At 37.9% G+C, this 22982-nt stretch overlaps 1 protein-coding gene across 4 annotated transcripts in view; it reads left to right on the forward strand.

Moving 5' to 3' along the window:
- LOC107654729 (exostosin-1c) overlaps window positions 1-22982 on the forward strand; it is a 58232-nt gene that overhangs the window by 4382 nt on the left and 30868 nt on the right. For all 4 annotated transcript variants that reach the window (XM_016441946.1, XM_016441947.1, XM_016441945.1 and 1 more), the window contains exon 2: window positions 5337-6580. In XM_016441946.1, coding sequence (XP_016297432.1) covers window positions 5643-6580 — 938 coding nt within the window. In that variant the 5' untranslated portion in view covers window positions 5337-5642. The remainder of the gene's footprint in view (window positions 1-5336; window positions 6581-22982) is intronic.

The raw sequence follows: 22982 nt of genomic DNA on the forward strand, positions 1-22982 counted from the left end.
TATTCACCTTTTTATTTTTTTTTTTTTTTTTTTTTTTTTTTTTTTTTTTTTTTAGGTTGATTTCTCAAGAAACTGTAAAGGCAATGTATATTGCACAGTTTGCATAGTTTGTTTGACAAACCCGAACAGTCCGACACAGCAACACTGGTTCAGCCAATGACGTGAGTTTAGGGCAAAACTATCTATTTGTTTGACCAATGGCAGATTGGGGAGCACTTAGAAAAACCTATCTGACATTATTTAGCAGGTCTGCATTGCAGAAATCATACTTTTCACATTTTAAAGCTAAAGAAAATTTAATTATATAGAGTATAATTTAGATGTGGAAGGAAAACACGTTCTCCAAGCAGGCTTTTTAGTATAGATCTGATTTATTGGCTGTAGAGGGAGATGGGCCAGGGGAGATAAGCTCTATGTCCAGCTGTCACACACTCGTCATGTGAGAAAACGGCTCAGGCCGGGGCAGTCTGGGCAGCAGGCACGACACAGGAAACTAACTCCCCAAGCACACAACTGCTGCCTCTTGGCTACATCCACCTGCTCGCTGTCCTTCTCCATATTCACTGTCCATTGCCAAAACACATTAGCATTTTCCCTTCACACAGGGACTTTACAAGTGGAAAACACTTGTTCTGAAAAAGCTAATGAAGTGTCCAGAAGACAGGTCACTCAAAGTTTGGTAGGCTGTGTTCACTTATTCAGCTGTTTCCTGTCATGGTGACTGAGCAATATACCATCACATCTCGATCTCGTTACACTGCCTGCAGCCTGTTTCTGGAGCCCTACCCCGTTTGATATACGGTGCGGAGAAAGACAGAGCGGGAGAGACTTACAGTGGCGGTGAGAAAAGAAGGCAAGAGGTTGATGAATGAGAAAAATAAAAAGTAATTGTGATAGGAGGAGGAAACTGCAAGGAAGAGTAAGAGAGAGAGAGAAACAGTCCCTGTGGGGCTGAAGCTAGTGATCACTCCCTCTCTGTCGATCCAACCTTCTGTCAGCTGGATGCAGGCTTGGGGAATGATGGGATATTTGGAATGTGATTACATAATCCGGATGTAAAAGAAGGAAAGTGTGTTCTTACAGTTACATTCAAAAGATGTTTATTTATTTTGAACTCTACTATGAAGACAAAATCATGACCCATGGAAAAAAAAAAGCAAAAGACAAGGCTGTTTTTGTTTAAATTAAAATTTCCTCTGATACAGACAAAATGCTTTTTTTGTATAATGATTCTTATTTTTAATTTGTGATGGTTCTTTTAATCTGCATTTGAATTCACAGTTTTTCCCCTTGTGTTTCACTATGTGACATTTTGACATGGGGGTAAAAGTAGGAATAATTTTTTTTAGATATATATGTTTATCATTTTGACATTTACAGTTCTTATGTATAACAAGATTTCAATATATATATATAATGTATTATAATGTAATATAATTATAATATGCTAATAAAAATGCTTAATAAATATTACAAAAACATTTTTGTGTATACATAATTATTTAGATAAATATTGATAATAAAATTATGTAATATAAAATATATAATAATAAATAAATAATACAAATTATATACACACTGGCTGCCAGCCAGTAATTAGTTTTATTTATTTGAAAGATATCATTAATGTTCGCAAAGGCTGCATTTATTGGTTAAAAATAGTAAAAACAGTAATATTGTGAAATATTATTACAATTCAAAATAATTGCTTTCTTTTTCAGTATATTTTAAAATATAATTTATTCCTGTGCTGGTAAAGCTGAATTTTCAGCAGCAATTACTCCAGTAAAAATTATATTAAAATATACATTTAAAAAAAAGTTATTTTAAATTCTGATGATATTTCACAATATTACTGTTTTTACAGTATTTTTCATCAAACGCAGCCTTCGTGAGCAAAAATATTAAAATCTCAATTATTCCAAATCTTAATTATTCCAAACTTTTACATATAATTTATTTGTATTATTTATTTATTATCATTTTGTTTATTATTATTATAGTAGAGATGAGAGAGTGAGAGAGACAAAACCCAGGTTCACTCGCATCCAAATTTGTCCATCCAAATTTGTATTGTCTTATATTCATTAGGTTGGTTCTGGCATCCCTAGTTAGGCGTAGCATGAGTGATCCTTACGTCATGCAAGTGGCAATCTTAACTGAAGTTCATTTTCAAAAGAAAATTGAGATTAACTTCACCTTTGAGGCATAAAAAGCCGAACGAAAGAAAAGAAGGGAAATCAATGTCCTAACTAAGGGAGTCATGCATTAATAATGAGCAGCTTGTAATGGAATCCTCTGCATCTGTTTCCCAACAAATATGTGCTTGGCCTGCAGTGAGGGGAGCTTTACCGTGAAAATGCCAGCACGCAGATCTTACGCTAGCTTCGTGATCACACACAAGTTCACTACAAACAGCATACTGCATTTCACCTCATATTCTGTACCTGTCACGCATTATTAATGCATATAAGAGGAATCTCCATAAGCATACACTCACATGCATGCATAACAACACACAGGCCCTTTATATTCTTTAAAAGCTTTAGATTAGTTTGCGCTAGGTCAGACAGCTTAAAGAGATAAGACAGAAACTCTAGGGGAATTTAGCAGAAAGGTAGAGGTAGAGAAGAGGCGAGGGAAGAGTGAAGAGAAAAACAAGTGAGGCAGGTGAGACCTGAAAGGTACTGACGCTGCACACAGAGACAGGTACACACTTTGATGAGAGGAGGGCACTTTCTTGACAAACCAGAGAAGAGGCGAGGGAAGAGTGAAGAGAAAAACAAGTGAGGCAGGTGAGACCTGAAAGCTGTCTTTGTGCATTGCCTGGCAGTAGAAACACTGACGCCGCACACAGAGACAGGTACACACTTTGATGAGAGGAGGGCACTTTCTTGACAAACACCTCCCCTTCAAAACCGTAGCGTGCTTCCCGGCAGAGCAAACAAACAAACCAAAAAGAACCTCAATCTGCCTTTAGATTAACTGGCATCAGATTCAGTCTCGGCTCTCACTTTCAATTCAGGCTTCTCAAAGCGCCTTATTTTTTCACCCCCTTCATCTCCGTTCAACTGGAGCTTGCAGAGGGTGGATGCTATCGCTCCCCAGCTCATGTTTTGCGTGTTCACTCGAAACACTGCACCAGTGTGTGTGTGAAAACAGCAGAACCGACTCGGACCACAAGACTAAATACACCAATTTCAAATCAAGCATGGCCTCATACACAGTCACACACAGTCTTTTGAGCCCACCACCAGGGTTGGGCATGTGATGAGACACTTGATAACGCACCCGTGGAGGGCTTTGATGTTGTGCAAAAACTCACTGGACTATGTTGTTTTGTTAACTTCCCCTATTCAAACTGTGAACTGCCCTTTTATATATACAGGCTGAATGGGAATCATAAGGGGCTTTCGCATCGGAGGAATATTTTCATAGTTCCTATAACTACTGGAAGAAAAAGTGCCCACTTTTTGGCCTGTTCGCACTACAGAAACTAGGAACATATTTAGGAACTCCGTTTGGGGGAATTACATTAGCTCCTACTTCAGAGTAGGGTCTAAAACAGTTCTATAGGAACTATCATTGATGTAAGTGTACGAGATTAATCAGATTTTCATGCTTTTTCAATCGCGTAAATTGTGCGTTTACATTCCATCTCTGTCATCACAAATCCACAACACACAACAAAAACAGCTCCGATTATGGTGTCCCTCCATTCACTGGTTGTAAATGCTGCAAATAAAGATGTCGCTGTTGGCCACGAATGCAAGCAGGAAAACGGCCCGAGGGGAACTTGGTTCTGTAGGAACCACCATGCTGGATAGTTCCTATAGAACTGAGTTCTTAGAATTGCACGGTGCGAAAGCCCCTATAAGGAAATTTGTGGCTCTGGTTCTATGTGTAGTTCATCCAAACATGAAATTCTGTCAGCATTTACTTGTACAAAACTGAATGGAAAAGATATTTTTGAAAAATTTCTCAATATGAAAGTCAGTGGGGTCCAAACCAAAATTGGACCCCACTGACTTTCATATTGAGAAATCTTTCAAAAATATATTTTCCGTTCAGTTTTGACTTTGATCGTTGACTTTCATTGTATGAACAAAAACATTGTTCAGAATATCTTCTTCAGAAGATCACTTCAGGGTCAGCCGAACAGCACTTGGTTCATTTTGGACAAGATGGAAGTTCAGTATGTGAGTCTTAAAAAAAAAAACAAGGCTTTTTTCCCACAAAAAATTCACAAAGACCTGCTCATAGGAATCATTTGTTCGGGAATCAGACTACATTTGGTTGTGCTGTATGGTTTTAAATTAATAAAAAGAACTGGCTCATAATAATAATTCGTTCGAGAATCAGACTACACTGGTAATGCTGTATGTTTTTAATTAATTAAAATAGCACAATTCATAAGATTAATTTATTTGCAAATCAGACTACAGGTTTTTTTTTTTTTCATTAAAAATAACTGACTCATAAGTTTCAGACTACCGGTTATGCTGGATTTCACCTAAAAATTTAGAAATTTTATTGCATTACAAACAAAATATCAAACCAAGTGGCATTTTAGGAGCTTTATCTTACAATTAACTTCACATTTCTGAGCCATTGTTTTATTACTTTAAACCATAAAAGTTTAAAACTTTAACTGTTGTCTAGGTAATTTTTAATAAATGTATGTACATACAGCAAATCAGAACTCTCCTCAAGATAACACAGTATCACAAAAACATCTTGTCCTCTTTTTGAACAATATTTCTGTTTTTATTTAAAATCCCCCTAAAATCTTTTTGTGATATACATTTATCTTTAAAAAAACTTTATTGGATATTGGACATTTCATTAGTTAATGCTGTGATACTCATACATTTGACTGGCCTAATTACCAAGATAACACAGTATCACAAAAATATCTTGTCCTCTTTTTGAACAATATTTCTGTTTTTATTTAAAATCCCCCTAAAATCTTTGTGATATACATTTATCTTTAAAAAAACTTTATTGGATATTGGACATTTCATTAGTTAATGCTGTGATACTCATACATTTGACTGGCCTAATTACATACAAAAAATGTATCGTACTGTACATGAGTATATTGTCTGGTATTCATGTTCATTTTTTTAACCACAGTGCACCACTTTCCAAAAAATGCCTGAAATATGACCCTTCACACTGTAATGCACTGCCATCCATGATGCATTGCTTGCTCACTAAAGTTTTCATGTGTTTGAATCTGTTTGAGGATGGGATAAGAGTCTGTGTTCATGGCAGTACTGATATAAATGAACAGAAGGCTGTGTACTGAAGTGTGTTGTTAATTTTTCTGCTAGGGTAACGCAGAGGGGATTCACTGAGCCATGCAAAGAGAAGGACTACCAAGAGAGGAGAAATTGCACTGCATCACTTCCAGCGGACGACAGCGGAGCACACACGTACTTCTGTCACATGAGCTTACCGTCTTGTGAACAGACAACCGAGACGGAGAAAAAGAGCACATTCGTGTCTCTGGTTTTCGCTGATGGACAAGTGGGCATCGGGGCTATGCTGGAGCTTCGGCCCCTGCTGTCCATCCCGTCTCCCCCCTGCTGAAGCTCCCGGGACAGCCCTGGAGCACAGAGGGTGAGAGAGACGGCCTCATGCAGGCACGCAAGAAGTACGTGCTTCTGGGCCTGTGCATGTGCTGCTGGCTGTTGCTCTATTACTGGGGCGGCTTGCAGGAACGGCTCCTGGGTCTCATCACCCACAGGAGGGGGGAGGTGGCGCGGCCCTGGCCCAACTGGTTGGATCGGGACCTGCTCCCGGGTTACGCCGACCAGGCCGAGCTACAAAATGCTGGGGGTCCGGGTGACTCGCCAAGGCAGCGCCGGCAGTCGTGGGCCGGAATCTACAAGGACAGTCGCTGCAGGATGGACACCTGCTTTGACTTCGCCCGATGTCAAGGGCAGAGTGGCTTTCGGGTCTACATCTATCCGCCGGAGAAGGGCGAACGGGTGTCTGAGAGTTACCGCAAGATCCTCACCTCGGTCGCAGAGTCGCGGTATTTCACGTCGGACCCTCGAGAGGCATGTTTGTTCGTGCTGGGAATCGACACACTGGACAGGGACCAGCTTTCGATGCAGTTTGTGCCCAACATGGACGAGCGAATTCGAGGTTACCCGCTCTGGAATGACGGGCGGAACCATGTCATCTTCAACCTTTATTCCGGAACCTGGCCCAACTACACCGAGGACTTGGGTTTTAACGTGGGCCAGGCTATCCTGGCCAAAGCAAGCCTGAATACGGAACACTTCCGACCGGGCTTTGACATTTCCATCCCTTTGTTCTCTAAAGAACACCCTCAGAAGGGTGGAGAGAGGGGCTGGTTAGTTCGCAACACCGTCCCGCCAAGACGGAAGTACTTGTTGATGTTTAAAGGTAAACGTTACTTGACGGGCATCGGCTCAGACACTCGCAATGCTTTGCATCACATCCACAATGGCAAGGACATCGTCTCACTAACGACGTGCCGCCACGGCAAGGACTGGGAGAAGCACAAAGACGCGCGGTGTGACCATGATAACCAGGAGTATGAGAGGTAAGTCATGTAAATGAGCCAAAGGGGAGTTTCTGTACTTAATAGCTTGAGGTTTTAAAGGTCCCATGGCATGAAAATGTCACTTTATGAGGTTTTTTAACATTAATATGAGTTCCCCTAGCCTGCCTATGGTCCCCCAGTGGCTAGAAATGGCGATAGGTGTAAACCGAGCCCTGGGTATCCTGCTTTGCCTTTGAGAAAATGAAAGCTCAGATGGCCCAATCTGGAATCTTCCCTTTATGTCGTCATACGGGGAAAGGTTACCTCCCCTTTCTCTGCTTTGCCCGCCCAGAGAATTTGGCCCGCCCATGAGAAAATGAGCTACTACCGTGCGAGGCGAGCGCAATATTTTTTTTTCCTCGAGAGACATCATGGCTTGCAAACGAGCGAAGCATGGCAGTTGCCCCGCCTCTCTCCTCCTCATTAGCATTTAAAGCTACAGACACAGAAATGGCACGTCCTAAGGAAAGCTCATTGTGGGACTGGCTCGTAGTGGCTGAAATTCTGCACCAAGGCTGAATTTCGGGAAAGAGACTTCAGATACAGTACTAGGGACCACTTAGGCCTATATAAAAGCATCCAAAAAGCAGCATGTCATGGGACCTTTAAGAGGAATGATGGCCGTTATGAGATCAGTTTCGGTTTCAGTGACTCAATGGAGTTCGTCAGTGACACCCTGGGCTATGAACTCAGGTTCCTCTGTGTTAAATACAAGAAGCAGCTATCGGTTACCGCAGGGTGTGGGTTACTTATGTAATACATGGCAAAGTGTCAAGAGTGAATAACGCCGAAAATGTATCAAGTGTTCTCTTGAGGATGACATATACGGGGTATTGTACGTCATAAATGTGTTTAAAGAGATTTTGACTTGCTGATGTTAGTGTAACTATTCGTTTTCAACATTGCGTATTCAAGAAACATGAGCAGAATGAATGCGACAAGTGATCCTTCGCTAAGCCCCGCCTCCCTTGGTTCCTGTTGCTTACTCAGACAAGCTTTACAGAACATCAAATATGAATGAATGAATAAAGATTCCCATGATTGTCAGTAAAATGTGCTCATAAAGTGGTATTCTTACATGGACTAGAATGAAGTGTGACACTAAAAATATATATATTTATTTTTTTTAATTATGCACGTAACAAGAAAAAAAAAACTGCTTATATCCTCTCAAGGTACTCTTTTACCATTATATGGCAACTTTGTTTTATCATATTTTTATTATTTTTTAATTATATATTTTTATATATTATATATTATTATTTTTTATTTTTTTAAACATTTGAAAATTTATTTTTTGCATCTAAAACATGCAGTTCATAGACTCACATTAAAAAGAACAAAAATAAGGCAGGATTAGTCAGTGGCATTTTAAGGGGCTTAGCTAAAATTAATTTACAGGATTTTACTTACAATTTACATTGAAATTTGTTCTGCTCACATTTAATCAGTGAGGCCCATTGTGTTTATATGAATGGAGTATAAATTTATATTATAAAGTATATTTATGATGAATAGTACATTCCTATCTCAAGTGATTGTGCACAGCTGTTCTGTGAATCAAACCATAAAGCTTTAAGCATTTTTTTGTGCTTTTCTAAATTGTTTTGTAACACATGCATGACCCAGCGGAATTAAACAGATTTGGGTGGAGAGATAGCCTATTGTAGAAGAAATATGGGAAATGAAGGGAGGAGAACTAATACAGGGCCACAAAACTACCACAGAGAATGTGTATCAAATCCACCGTGGGCCTTAAAGGAGCAGGCCAAGAAGAAACCGAAGAAATGGTCTCGAACAGTTGAACAGTGCTTCGGGCTTGTTTGCTTTTGGTTTGTGGTGGGGACAGAGCTCCACTCAGCACTGGATGAATGTGTTCATTTATTCCACAAGATAGGTTGGGGGGCTCTCCCACGCAGGAACAAACTTAGCCATACTTGTTAGCAGTACAGGTGTTAGGTGGTCCGGGATCCATGTGAGGAAGAAAAACATTCATGAAATACTTTATTTCTACTGGAATGAACATGGCGGCTTGCGTCGTGGAGGTCTAAGCAGGAAAAGTGTGTTTTTTTTACACTGGCAGAGATGATTGTGACTGCTGAGGAGTTGGTGGAGGAGTGGGCGGTATGACCAAAATCTTATATGGAGGTTTGAAAGTACAGTATATATTACGATAAAGGTCAATTTAGCAAGAAAATTGAACCCCAAAATGTTTTATATATTACATAACATGTAATATATTTTGTATAATTCTGCCATTGGTACAGAAACCGCTTTAAAGGGATAGTTCACCCAAAAATGAAAATCTGTAATTAATTACTCACCCTCATGTCATTTCAAACCCTAAGACATTTGTTCAACTTCAGTACATAAATTAAGACTTATTAAGACGGCAACACAACTAAGGACATCGTTAAAATAGTCCATGTGACATCAGTGGTTCAACCATAATTTTATGAAGCTACAAGAATACTTTTTGTGCGCAAAGAAAAGAAAAATAACAACTTTATTCAAAAAGTCAGAAAGCTCTCGGATTTCATTAAAAATATCTTAATTTGTGTTCTGAAGATGAACGAAGGCCTTACAGGTTTGGACCGACATGAGGGTGAGTAATTAATGACAGAATTTTCATTTTTTGGTGAACTATCTCTTTAACATTGTGATATTTAGGAAATAACTAATATATAATAAGTAGGACTGCATGAGCCATGTTTAAAGCTAAAGTAAAAAATATGCTGAAATATGCCGAGTTGCACACCTGAGATCAGTTGAATTCTGTATTAATGTGGTAAACCGTGTCAACAAAGTAAAATCAAAAAAAGTAAAAAAATGTAATGTTAGATATTCAATTCAAGACTGTTGCTATTTTAATATATTGTAAAATGTAATTTATTCCTGTGATGGCAAAGCTGAATTTTCAGCAGCCATTACTTGAGTGTTCAGTGCCACATGATCCTTCAGAAATCATTCTAATATGCTGATTTGTTGCTTAAGAAACATCTGTTAATATTATTATTAATGTTGAAAACAGCTGTGCTGCTGATTTTTGGGTAAGCCATGATACATTTTTTCAGTATTTTCTGATGAATAGAAAGTTCTAGGTAACAGTATTTATTTGAAATAGAAATCTTTTTTGATCAATTCACTGCATTCTTCACAAATCTCTTTCAAAATTAAAAAAATCTTACTGACCTCAAACTTTTAAACACTAGTGTATACTGTATAATTATATACTGTATAGCCTATATATAAACGATATAGCTAATGGTTGAGACATTTCTACTGTTCATACCGCCCAGCCCTATGTGGAGTTTTGAGGGTGTCGGACCCAGAATGTATAAACTTGAAGGAAAATGTGAAGGCAAGCGGCGACACAGCGAATTGGGTCTCTCTCTTATTTCACTGCTCTGGTACCACAAGGAAGCTAAGGTGCTAAACTCAGAAATAGAACTTAGGAGGTTCTCTCAGGTTAATGATCACCAGCATCTGCTACTTCCACAGATTAACCTGAAGGCACACAAAGCACCCTACTGAACTCTTGCCCAGGGTGGAGAGATAGGGATGCATCCGGGGATGCTTCAGGAATGAGAGAGGAACTTGCTGCAACCGAATGGCCTACATTCATTCACTTTTCAGGGCTCTTTAAAAAAGGGGGTGGGGGGTTGAGGGGGGACTTGCATTGTACTGGGAATGTAAATGAGAAGGAGTGAGAGAGCTTGTGGGAAGAAAAATAGGGCAAGCTGTTTCGGGACAGTTTTGGGACACACACACAGACGGAGGATTATACTGCAATACTGATTATACTCTCTTCAGTACCACCGTAGACTTCTGGGAAAGCATTAGAATGCGGTTGGATGTGTGTGTGTGTGTGTGTGTGTGCGTCTGAGAGTGTAATAGTAAAATGCGGTACCTTTCTTGACAGCTAACAAGGTCTCCATGACTACACTCCTACCATGTGCAAGACATTTGTACAGAAGAGGTCATTATTCTCGATTCTCAAGGAGAAAAGAAGAATAATGCGCTGCCTTTTTACATCTGCCATTGAAAATAAAACACAACTACAGGAAAACACACTCTCCAGGCGTAAAAATACTATTTTTAGTGAATTATCGCCTTGGAAGTGAATGTAAATGATCACAACTGCGCTTAATGAACTTAATAAGGACCTTAACGACGTGCCTCTCATTCGTTCCGTGACCTTGTATGTGCGTATTTGCGTACAATCTTTGGCAGGATGCAATAAGAAATGCTACACCCCACTGTAATTAGGGGGATGTGAAATTGTACCCCTAGAGAGAGTGTGGTTTGTGTGGCTCGTGCACAAGCCAGCACAAACTAGGTTTATTTAGAACAAATAAAGAGAGAGGGAGAGGGCCGTCCATCTTCCTTTCTTGTCTTTTGTGCGCTCTTTTGATTTTTTTCCAAGTTCTCTCATTTTCTCTTACCGGGATTCTAACCCCCCCACCACCCCATCCCCCTCCTTACCTCACCATTCACCAATCCCTTGTCCCTCTTTCCCCATCTATCCAGGCCAAGTGTTTTACATACACATGCATTTGCTTATTGGCGTGCAGACTGAGGCATGATAATTTGTTCTTCATGCATGGACACTTTTTTCAGTCCAAAATGCACCTCAGACACATAGACGTCACATGCACACTTATCAGTGCGTGAAACATGTTCACTCTTTTGTCTTCATGACCAGGATAAAATCATGAAAGGTAAAGGCCATGACCTACATTTCCCAGGATTCAGTGTAGGCTAATCCTAGAACCTGATAAAACTTACTGCATCAGGCCACTCAACTTTAAGATATATAACATATATATATGCATAAGAATCTAAATGCAACTAAAATACTATACGATACTATATTATGCTATATATTCATACTTAATTGCAAGAAAAAAAGTCAGAACTGTGAGACAAAAAGACACAATTACCTTTTTTTATTCAGTGGTGGAAACGGGCTTCCATAATTATATAGGAATGCCCAATATTTTGAGTGTAGATTTAGCTGCCAAGACTATATATTATGAAATTATTATGAAATATGATACTAAATATTTTGTATATCAATTTGAATATTTTGTAATATTCATTGCAGTTCCAATATAGACCTCTGCCTTTGATATTTTGACTATCGAGATGAATATTTGTTAAAGAAGATCATTTAAAATCATTCATTTATTGGGAAATAGCTAAAGCTTTGGTAGCATCCTCATTAAGGTAAACGTTGCAGCAAAGGAACTTCAGTATGTGTTTAATGGAAATTAGTTTGAATGTTTGCCTCGGAATAAAATCCTTGACCTTTTAACCACTTAGATGAATATCTGTTAAATAAGATTGTTTACATTCATTCATTTATGTGGAAATAGCAAAGTGAGCTCCACACTGACCTTTAGCTTGACTCCTCACTAAGCCTAGGTACACTTGTTGTAGCTAAGAGCATATGAAGGATATGGACACAAGCCGGTCATTTGCAGAAGTCCAAGCACACCTGAGCCCAGGCCATCACTAAAATTAGATGCAGCCAAAACCCTGCTTTCTATATCTGAGCACCATAGCTTCTGGCTAGATAAACTGTCAGTGCACAGACAGGCTCAGAGTGTTAAACACAGGCACCGTGACGTGCCCCAGATAAGCCTGTCAGCCAGCAAATGAGGAATGTATTCAGCTTTATGAATTAATCATTTGAGAATTCGTTGAACTTTTACTTGACAAAGGCCTCAATGGCAGCGTTCCCTCTCCGCTCATGTCCCCAGCTGCGTCTCCGCTCACCTGTCACGGTTAGATAGCGGCGCTATCACAACAGCTTAATGATTAAGTATCTCTGCGAGGTCTAGACGCCAAGTGTGCGGTGTATCCATGGAAACAGTGGTCTAAACCCATATATACCAGATTTAAATCTGGTAATAAAAATAAATTTGAATAATCCTGGGGAATGGACCGGATTACTTCATTTTAAGTACTGCATAGAAATTTGAACATCAGCCTACCTGTAAAACTCACTATGATTAGAAAATCAAAATGTGTATGTATAACAATCCATTAGTAAGTGTTGTAAATAAGTACATTTTAAAATATAAAAAAAATAAAATAAATAAATATATATATATATAATATTATTTTTTACGATTATTATTAATAATAATTTCTATTTATATACTTTATATAATATTTATATATTATTTGTCTATCTGTCTGTCCATCCATCCATCTATCGTCATCTATCTATCTATCTATCTATCCGTCCGTCCATCCATCTGTCTGTCTGTCAACTCGTCCATCTATCTGTCTGTCCATCCATCCATTCATCCATCTATCGTCCATCTGTCATTCTATCTATCTATCTATCTATCCGTCCGTCTGTCTGTCTGTCAACTCGTCCATCTGTCCGTCCATCTGTCCGTCTATCTGTCTGTCCATCCATCCATTCATCCATCGTCCATCTGTCTATCTATCTATCTATCTATCTATCTGTCTGTCTGTCTGTCTCTGACCATCTGTCTATCCATCCATTTGCCTGTCTGTCCATCCATCTTACATCCCTATCTATAGCCCTAATAAAAAAATAAAAGAAAAAAATATGTTTATTTTTAATCAAAGTTTCTCTTGCCTTATTTGCCATCTTTTTTTCTTTCTTCGCAAAGCATTTGTGAATCTATAGATCAGTTAACCCCGCGAGCCTCACACATGCAGACACACTAACTGCTCCCTGTGCGGAAATCTGGGCACCAGCTGAAGTACAAATGCCCATGATTTACTCTTTCTGATTATTGGACAATGTGTAGATTACTGCTGCATGGAGAAAAACAAGTCATTCTATGAAACAAGTGCCATTTCCAGTGAGGTGATTTTTTTAAATACTTCTTAACCTGTTAACTGTCAGCTTGGTGCTCTTTTTATTGCCTTTTTTATCACATATCTTAGCAATCATCGTAAATTAGTTTCATATTACAGAATTTACTACAATATTTTTAATGAAAACTTATTCTAATCTTAACAAATCCTGTGCGGAAATCTGGGCACCAGCTGAAGTACAAATGCCCATGATTTACTCTTTCTGATTATTGGACAATGTGTAGATTACTGCTACATGGAGAAAAACAAGTCATTCTATGAAACAAGTGCCATTTCCAGTGAGGTGATTTTTTAAATACTTCTTAACCTGTTAACTGTAAGCTTGGTGCTCTTTTTATTGCCTTTTTTATCACATATCTTAGCAATCATCGTAAATTAGTTTCATATTACAGAATTTACTACAATATTTTTAATGAAAACTTATTCTAATCTTAACAAAACACATCGGTGAAAAGTCTCAAACTTCCATATTTGGTGATTATTTCATAATAGAAGTAATATTGTGACAAAAATGTACAAATTTGTAACCTCAATTTTTGTCATATCAACTTCAAATTCGGAACATAATTCATTTAGACGTATGACTTTATAATATGTTATATAAAATATCATTTTTTAGATTTTTTACAGTAAACTTAAACTTCTATATTTTAATTTTTAAATGCTTCACTTCATCAATAACCTGCTGACTGTCTTCTTTAAAAAGAGACCAAACTTTGGTCTGTATTCCAAAGCAGTCATTCATCATTATTGTCACAGTATTAGTGTTTAAATCACATATTTATATATTTAATTCAGATTTCAAATGCAGTTTGCACACTTTAATTGTGAATGTAGCTAGATAAACCAAAATATTAAACTCACACTATGTAGTATGTAGACTTCTGGCATAAAAAATAACCTTTTTTCCTAGGATTTGTCATTTTTATTATACAGACAACAATCATTGACCATACTGAAGACAACCCCGTTTTAGTCACACCTCCAAACAGCTCTCTAGTGTGCTGGGCGGCATTGAGCGGATTTCTTCCATGCCAGTGAATTACTGCGTGCTAAGTCAACCTGAAACTTCCGCTCTAGCTCCTTATAATGAGGTGCCAAACCCCCCCTCACCCCTGAAATTTCCACTAGCGTGGCCAGTAACTACACATGTGCGTTTATTTACTGTTTACACTCACACATGCACCTTGAAGCTTCATATTTCTATATCATTTATGTCATTCGAGTGCCCTACTCAAACGGCCTTGTGTACAGTAGCTAGTGACCCTTGAAAAGACAAGTTCCCTTTACGCTTCAACAAGCTCTCAGACTCATAAACAAGCCCTGCTGTGGGTCATTTTTCACAGAAGTGCTTTGCTGCTTTTTTTGCTCCCCTGCCTTCCTTCTTGGAATATATAATTGAAGGCTGTTGAAGTGGAGTGTGCAACTCTTGGTTTATCCATGAACGTCACCACGCTAATGCACAAACTGATGCCCGCGCCAGTCTGCTTTCAATTAATTGGACATTCTACTTAACAAGGCAGCCTGGCACACGGCGGCTGGAGTAGCACGGATAAGCTTGAATGATGTGGGTAATGGTGCATCGCACACACGCACACGGAAAACACTGAGGAAGAGAGTAGCTACACTAGAGGTGGTGATTGACAGTGCCAAGTTGTGAATGTCTGGCTCCCTGCCTGTTGTTTCTCATTTATGGGCGCACTCGCCCACCCACCCTCCTGCCGGTCTGTTCGCTGTGACTAGATTCACTTGCATCAGTATGGAAAGAAACTGAAGTCTCATTCACTCTAGAATGTTCTAACAGGGCTCATTCATACAGTAATGCATTGATCCAGTGTGAGGTGGCTTAGTGCTTTCGTTTGAGCCTAATTGCTTTTAGAAGACGAATCGGAAGCCAAAGTGGCGTCAGTGCGAGACAAACTGTCTGTTGACTGAAAAGCTGAACTAAACAACTGTCTCTGCTCTTAAATATAGCAAGGTTTTCAAGCTGTGCGTTTTCACATCTAACAGTCTGGGCTCCCTAAGGTGGAAACCCAGGGACACATTCTGGACCGTAAGGCTGGGTGGATTATTTTGAGATGTACATGCATGAATAGTTCATATGTCGTCCAGGGGAATGGGCCATCTGACGGGTGAATATATCAACCCTGAATTTTCCATTAGAATAGAACACAACTAGGCTTTTGCAACGGCCAGCGTGTTTACAGTGTTTACAGCCTGAATGATGGGTGACATTTCCAAATGCTACATGCAAATAGACTCGCCGCTGACCTTCTCGTACTCTACTTTTGGACCGTTTCCCCATGGCCGGCCGAACTCTTTCTAATTGACTCCGGGACCGCCACGGCCAATCAATCACAAATCAAGTTTATTGATTGACTGTCAGCCCTGGTGAGGACAAGCATGCTGATTTTCTCAAATAAGACAGATGCTAGAGTCTGAGCATCACATTTGGGTGCTAACTATGATCACGAGCTACTACGCTTACCCAAAAATGAAAAATCTCTCATTAATTACTCACCTTCATGTCGTTCCAAACCTGTAAGTCCTTCGTTAATCTTCAGAATGCAAATTAAGATATTTTTGATTAAATCCGAGAGCTTTCTGACCTTCCATATACAGCAATGCAACTACAATATTTAAGGCCCAGAAAGGTAGTAAGGACGTCATTAAAATAGTCCATGTGACATCAGTGGTTCAACCGTAATTTTATGAAGCTACGAGAATACGTTTTGTGTGCAAAGAAAACAAAAATAATTACTTTATTCAACAATTCATCTCTTCTGTGTCAGTCTCCACCGCATGTTCACGAGAGTGCCACAAATCATGCATGTGGTGCTGCTGACACAGGACCCGGCGTTGGTGAGCCGACATGAGGGTGCGTAATTAATGACAGAATTTTCATTTTTCGGTGAACCATCCCTTTAAAATAGTCTTCAAAATATCTTCTTTTATGTATCACAGACAAAAGTAAAGTAAGTAATAAAGGTCTGGAACATGAGGGTGATTAAATGATGACAAAATTATAATTTTTGGGTGAATCTCATACTGCAATACAACATTCATACTGCGAAACGTTAAACTAGTTAAAAACTAGTTAACCTAATTAATCCATTAAAAAGTTCTAGTAAAATCAGCATCATGATCATTAAGGATAGAGACCAAGATTTCTGTAAATTTCTCATCAGCCAGAGCTGCTGGGCTTAACGTTCCATTTACAGAGTTTCACGTCTGAATCTTTGTCAAGGAAAATTTGGCTCCCCTTGAACTGACCGGAGGGCTTGGATCAGTATGGCAGGCGTTATGTCATGTTTCCCTTCATGGTGCTAAAACAGTTGTCTGAACTGTACCGCAGTATGCAACTTGTCGCTATGTGACATACGCTTATTATGAACTGTAAAACAGGATTATTTTGCACCCATATGGCACGCAGATGTTGAATAGATGCTAGTGTCTTTGTGAATATTATGCCATAATCATGATCACAAGTGAGAAACTGATGCAAATTGACACCGCTCTGCCTTGCTCCCTCTCCGCTCATTTCCCTCTGATTCACTTATTTCTCTGTCTTGTAGCTCATTTTCTTCTTCTCTCTCTCTCTGTGTGTGTAGGTTTGTAAGTAAGCTGAGATAGCAACTCACTCATCTGAAACTTCAATTACGTGTCAACAAACAGCCAGCTAACACTCATGTGCCCCAGTGAGCTTTTAGTCACTCCCCGCCAGCTCGCTTGCACACACACACACACACACACACACACACGCACATCGATTTGTTTTTCCACCGTTACCGCGCATTATTTATGAAACCTTTTTTAAATTTTTATTTTAAACCAAATTTTTAACATGGCCTCAAATAGGAGCTCAGAAATCCATAACTAACTTGAAAAAGATCTGCTTTGACTTTCTGCTGGTTGATTTGAAGTGTGAAAAAAAGCATTTTTGAAAGATGAAGTGTGTAATTTTTCCAGTGTTAAAATAACTTTTCTAGTTTAGCATGCAGAGACAATTAAAAGTGAAATATCAACTTCTAACCTTCTTCCGTTTCTAATTCTGTAATCATTCTGATGGATTCAGTGGGTTTATTTGCCAGATTCCAATGTTTTTTTTTTGTTTTCAAATTCTTAGTTGTTTCATTCTGAACTAATCATTAAAAAAAGCTTTTTATAAGAGTCATAATTTTGTGTCTTGCACTATATTAGTTGTGCTCAATGTTTTTGATTCACCGAAAAAGGATCTGTTTAAAAATGATTAAAACTACACTGGCTGCACTGTATGTGTTTGATTCACTAAAAAGAACCAGTTACAATAATTGTTTGTGTATGGGACTACACTTGTTGTGCTGTATGTTACTGATGTAGTTTTCTTTCTATTATTTTATGACACATTGAATTTTTATCACATTATATTCAGTTCAGACTGCAAATCCAGATAAAATATATGACTTAATTTTGCCCTGTGGTTGTAGACTCTGCAGTAAAAGATCGATGTTGGGATTTTAAAGTTTGATATCAAGATCGATTAACCGTACAAGCTTTATTTTTACCCAACCCTAATAAGCACCAATGAAATTATGAACATTTTGATTGAACAAGCTTTTGTAGACACTGTGGTGTTTGCACAGAAAAAAAAAATGAATGTGGTTTGCTTGTTTGTTTATGTGCGCATGTATGTGTGTTTTCTCGCCTCAACATACCCTGAACTGCACTGACTCAACACATTTGGCGTTGACAGACACAGGCAGTGTTGTGATGTCATGTTGACATATGTCTCCTTGTGTGGGTAGGAGTATCCTTATGGACAGAAAACACTGCCAGACTGCATGTCTCTGGAAAGAATAGTAGGCAAGGAAAGAGACTTGATATGCGTGTTGCAGGTTGGCAATTTACAGCATAGATGTGATGCAGACTGTGCCAGGAGATGCTTTCCGATAAGCAGACAGCATTTTAAGTGCTATAGAGGACTATAGTTGAAAGCATATATGTATTGGAAAGGAATTAGAGTTTATTTCACTATACAGAGAGATAGAGAGAGTGAGAGAGAGCAACTTTGCCTCATATTTACGATGTGAAATCATTTTTGCACGAGTGAAAGACCAAGTGTGGCAAGCAGCGGAGATCAACGTCACAAACAGCAAGTGATGGAGTCTAACTGCAGCCATCACACCTTCTCTGTGTGTGTGTGTGTGTGTGTGTGTGTGTGTGTCTCATACTGTGACAGCACTGTATCAGAGCTGGACAGATGTGAGTTCTGTAACCATAGTGATAATGAGAAAGAGAAGGTCTGTGTTAACTGCTACTAGCGAGGCTCCTCTTCCATCTGTCATGTTATACACAAACACATACACTTTCACACTTGTACATATTTGGCAGTGTTGGTGCATTCTGAATGATGTTTGGTTGTGAATTAAATTTATCTGTTTTCGATTCCCCGTCTTTATATTGAACAAACAGAATGAAGCTGCTTCACTGTTAACATATTGTTCATGCTATTTATAACTGATGCCACAGACTCACAAATATGATGCTCTGCATTTGATGATCCTCTTTCCTAAAATTTAGAGGAAACTATATATTTGCATCTACGTTTTCAAGATCCATTTATGTATTTTTGAAAGAAATTAATACTTTTATTCAGCAAGGACACATTAAATTGATCAAAAGTGACTTTATGATGTAAACATATTTCTGTCAAATAAATGCTTTCTATACATCAAAGAATGCTGAAAAATAACATTTATCATAGTTTCCAAGCAGCGCAGCTGTTTTTAATATTGATAATGAGAAATGTTTTTTGAACACCACATCAGCATATTAGAATGATTTCTGAAGGATCATGTGACACTGAAGACTGGAGTAATGGATACTGATTATTCAGCCTTGCGTGAATAAATTACATTTGAAAATATATTAAAATAGAAAAGTAATTTTAAATTGCAATAATATTTCACAATATTACTGTTTTTCTGTGTTTTGATCAAATAAATTCAGCATTAAATGGTAAATGTAATGAGACATTCAAAAATGTGTAAAATATTGTCCTGAAAAATATTATTTTAAATAAAATTTCGCTAACACTTTAATTAAAGCCTTTATGTATAATGCATTATAAAGGGTTAATAAAAGGTATAATGCATTTTAATTATTCATAATGTGCCTTGTAATACATTATATCTTGTCGTAAATAATTATAACCAAATTTAAAATGCATAGTGTAAAAATAAACTGATAAGTGTTATAATGTATTAACTGTGGTTACAATTATTAATGATATTGTACAATGCATTATAAGGTGCACTACAAGGCATAATTAATGCATTAAAACAACTTTTATAATGCATTATACATAAAGGCTTTAAGTAAAGTGTTACCAAAATTTCTATTACGTGAAAAAACATTAGATAATGGCTTTCAATAAAATAAAGTGATCATCTCATGATTTCTGCAGACTTTCACTGTATGAACCTAAAATATGAATAACAAAAAAAAAATAACAATACATTTAGCTAGATGTTAAAGCAAACAGTACACTTCAACCGCAAAGTCTATAAGGGTGCTATTTGGTCCAGAGCCGGAGACGTTACAGAAACTGTACAGCACTCTGGGATGCACTGTGATCTCCATTACCACTGAGAACTAGTCATCATCAGCCTCTCTGATGACCCTAGACTCTCTGCTGGACAGGAGGTGAGCAGGTTCAGGCCGCTGGTTCTGGAACTCCGAGAGGCTGGATAAACAATATCCTCCTGCTCCTCTCCATTAGAGTCCAGCCAGAAGGTCAGACTCACAGTCTGCATCATATATAATGAAAGGGACTGAAAGGGACTTTTTTTGTGTGTGTGTACAAACACGCTGCCAATATCTGTTGACGGATGGCGGTCACGATTAGATCACACTGCGTTCTTTCTCCATGCTGATAAATGACGTCAAACGTACGCACACACACACTTATCCTTGTCCTGACCTCTAATAGAGTTATTTATCTGTTCAATATGTTTACACAGGTGTCACACACTTGATCTACCTCTCTGCATGCTCAGGCAACACACACATGCACAGCAGCCCACCAGACAGCTGTGGCAAGTACAGTCGTGAGGAATGAATCACCATTAGCCTGTAGGAGAGATTTCCACAAGCACGATCCAAAGTCTACAGGAGCACAGAGGTGTCACGTGACCAACTAAATGAGCGTATCCTGCCGGGCTGAACTATATTGGTCATTTTTGGAGCTGCAGGGGTCAGTGTGATTACTCGAGCGGCAACTCAATAATCCGCTGAAAAATGAATGGGAGTCTTATTGAGGATAGCATACATATTTCATAGGCTTAATCATATGCCAGTCGCCAGTTAACACTCTTTTGCAGGAGCAGCTTCGTCCCTGGAAAAAACTTCATTTGGCAAATGTTTTTGGTGAAATCGTGAGTGTAAATGTGAGGATGCCGGTAAAGGGGTAGCATTGCGACAACGGCGTCATGTGATGATTAAGGCACACAGGTTGTAGATGTGTCAGGACTATAAAACATAGCGGTAATGTGAATTACCTGTCAGCCGTTTTTACGTGATAGATTCTCCTACATGTTCATCTGTTCAAAACAGGATATTTAATCTCTCTGCAGCTCTCTTTCTCTCTCTCCCTCTCCTTATCCCCCTCTTATTCTTGTCAACCGTGAACAGATGAGACGTATTTATCCTTCAACCACACATCATCTCTTCCTCTCCCCACATCTCCTTCCTTCTGTCTCTCTGATTCTCAATTTATGGTTTATACCTAAAATAAAATAATATTTTAAGCATGAATCATAATTTATTTAAATTTTATATAAAATCTCCCTTTTTGACTGTATATAAAAATTTAATTCATGTAGAAATGTCCTACTTTCATCATATTCTGGAAGTTTTTTAATGGTTTTTTTTTTTTTGGAAAAAAATATTTTGGATGTAACATTTTTCTTTGTCCTTCATATTAGTGAAAAAAAATTTTTTAATGTGATATTTTTCTTTATATGTATGTATATATACATGTTTGTATATACATACATATAAAGAATATACTGTATATATATATATATATACACACATATATACACATATACACATGTATATATACGTATATATATATATATATATATATACGTATATATACATGTGTATATGTGTATATATGTGTGTATATATATATATATATATATATGTGTATATATGTGTGTATATATATATATATATGTGTATATATGTGTGTATATATATATATATATATATCTGTCAATATGGGGTGCTGTGTGTACATTAATGAGGAAAAAAAATAACTTAAATGATTTTAGCAAATGGCTGCAATATAACAAAGAGTGAAAAATTGAAGGGGGTCTGAATACTTTCCGTACCCACTGTATATACTTTCTATTTTGTACCCTATATTAATAGACCTTAGTGCCTTAAACTCTATAAGGGTAGAATACACACTGCATTAAGCAGGATTTCCAAACATTGTCACCACATGCCATAAAGAGAGACGTCATATTTCAAGACAAAACACAAGCAGACTGAGATGGAAAAACAAGACATCAAGAGGGAGGTTTGATTTTTCCTTCTGTTCTACCTCCACCTGTGTATGGGATTGGAGCTCTGATGTTAGCGCAGCTGCTAAAGTTCAAAACACTATTTGTTTAAGCTCAAAAACAGTTAAATGAGTATTTTAAGTGTTTGAAATAATAAAAGCAGGATTAGCTGGCATATTATCAGGGAATAAAGTGAATCCCGTACTGATGTAATGAGAGAAAACGTGTTTATTTTGCATTGCACGCTGCAAGGTTTTAAAGGGTGAGTGGTTTTTAATGGAGTGCATGGCTCAGGTGGCCCAAAGCTGAGGGATGAAAGGAACAGTTTGTCTAGCTTTGTTATTTGCCGTTCTTTTAATGGCGAAAGGACACACATACACACTATATGTACGATTACAATAGACATATGCTCATAGTCTCTCTCTGTACACACAGCAGACACACTCTCTAACACACTCCCACAGCCATACCCACACAAACACAGAGGAACATAAATCTCAAGCTCATATTCAGCCCCTCAGAAAACAGATTTAAGAATCAACATCAATATAGTTGTGAAAAAAAGAGAAATATAGAAGAAGAGGGAGCTAGAGACAGATAGACGGTCATTGATGTGTAAATTTGCAATAAATAATTCAACAGCACACCAGGAAGAACTGAGCTGTTCTCAAACTCCTCTCTCTGTCTGTTTATTTTCTCCCAAATTTTCCTCTTTTTCGTCCCTCTGTGTCTCTGACTTAATTTCACTTTCCTTTGCATCTATTATTTTTAGAGATTTGACAGACACTTTTATCTAATGAAACACGTTTTAAAAAATCCTTTTCTTAGTATTTCTTGAAAGTATTATTTTGGTCTTGTTGGCGAGTAAAAATATTGAAACATCCTTAAAACAAAATAAATGTACTTGAAAAGCAAAATGGCATAAGATATTAAGGTGTGTTTATGGTTTATGCCTAAAAAAATTACATTTTAATTTATTTATTTTT

The sequence above is a fragment of the Sinocyclocheilus anshuiensis genome, unplaced genomic scaffold (assembly GCF_001515605.1).
Source record: "Sinocyclocheilus anshuiensis isolate Anshui unplaced genomic scaffold, SAMN03320099.WGS_v1.1 scaffold195, whole genome shotgun sequence".
Taxonomy (NCBI): Eukaryota; Metazoa; Chordata; class Actinopteri; order Cypriniformes; family Cyprinidae; genus Sinocyclocheilus; species Sinocyclocheilus anshuiensis.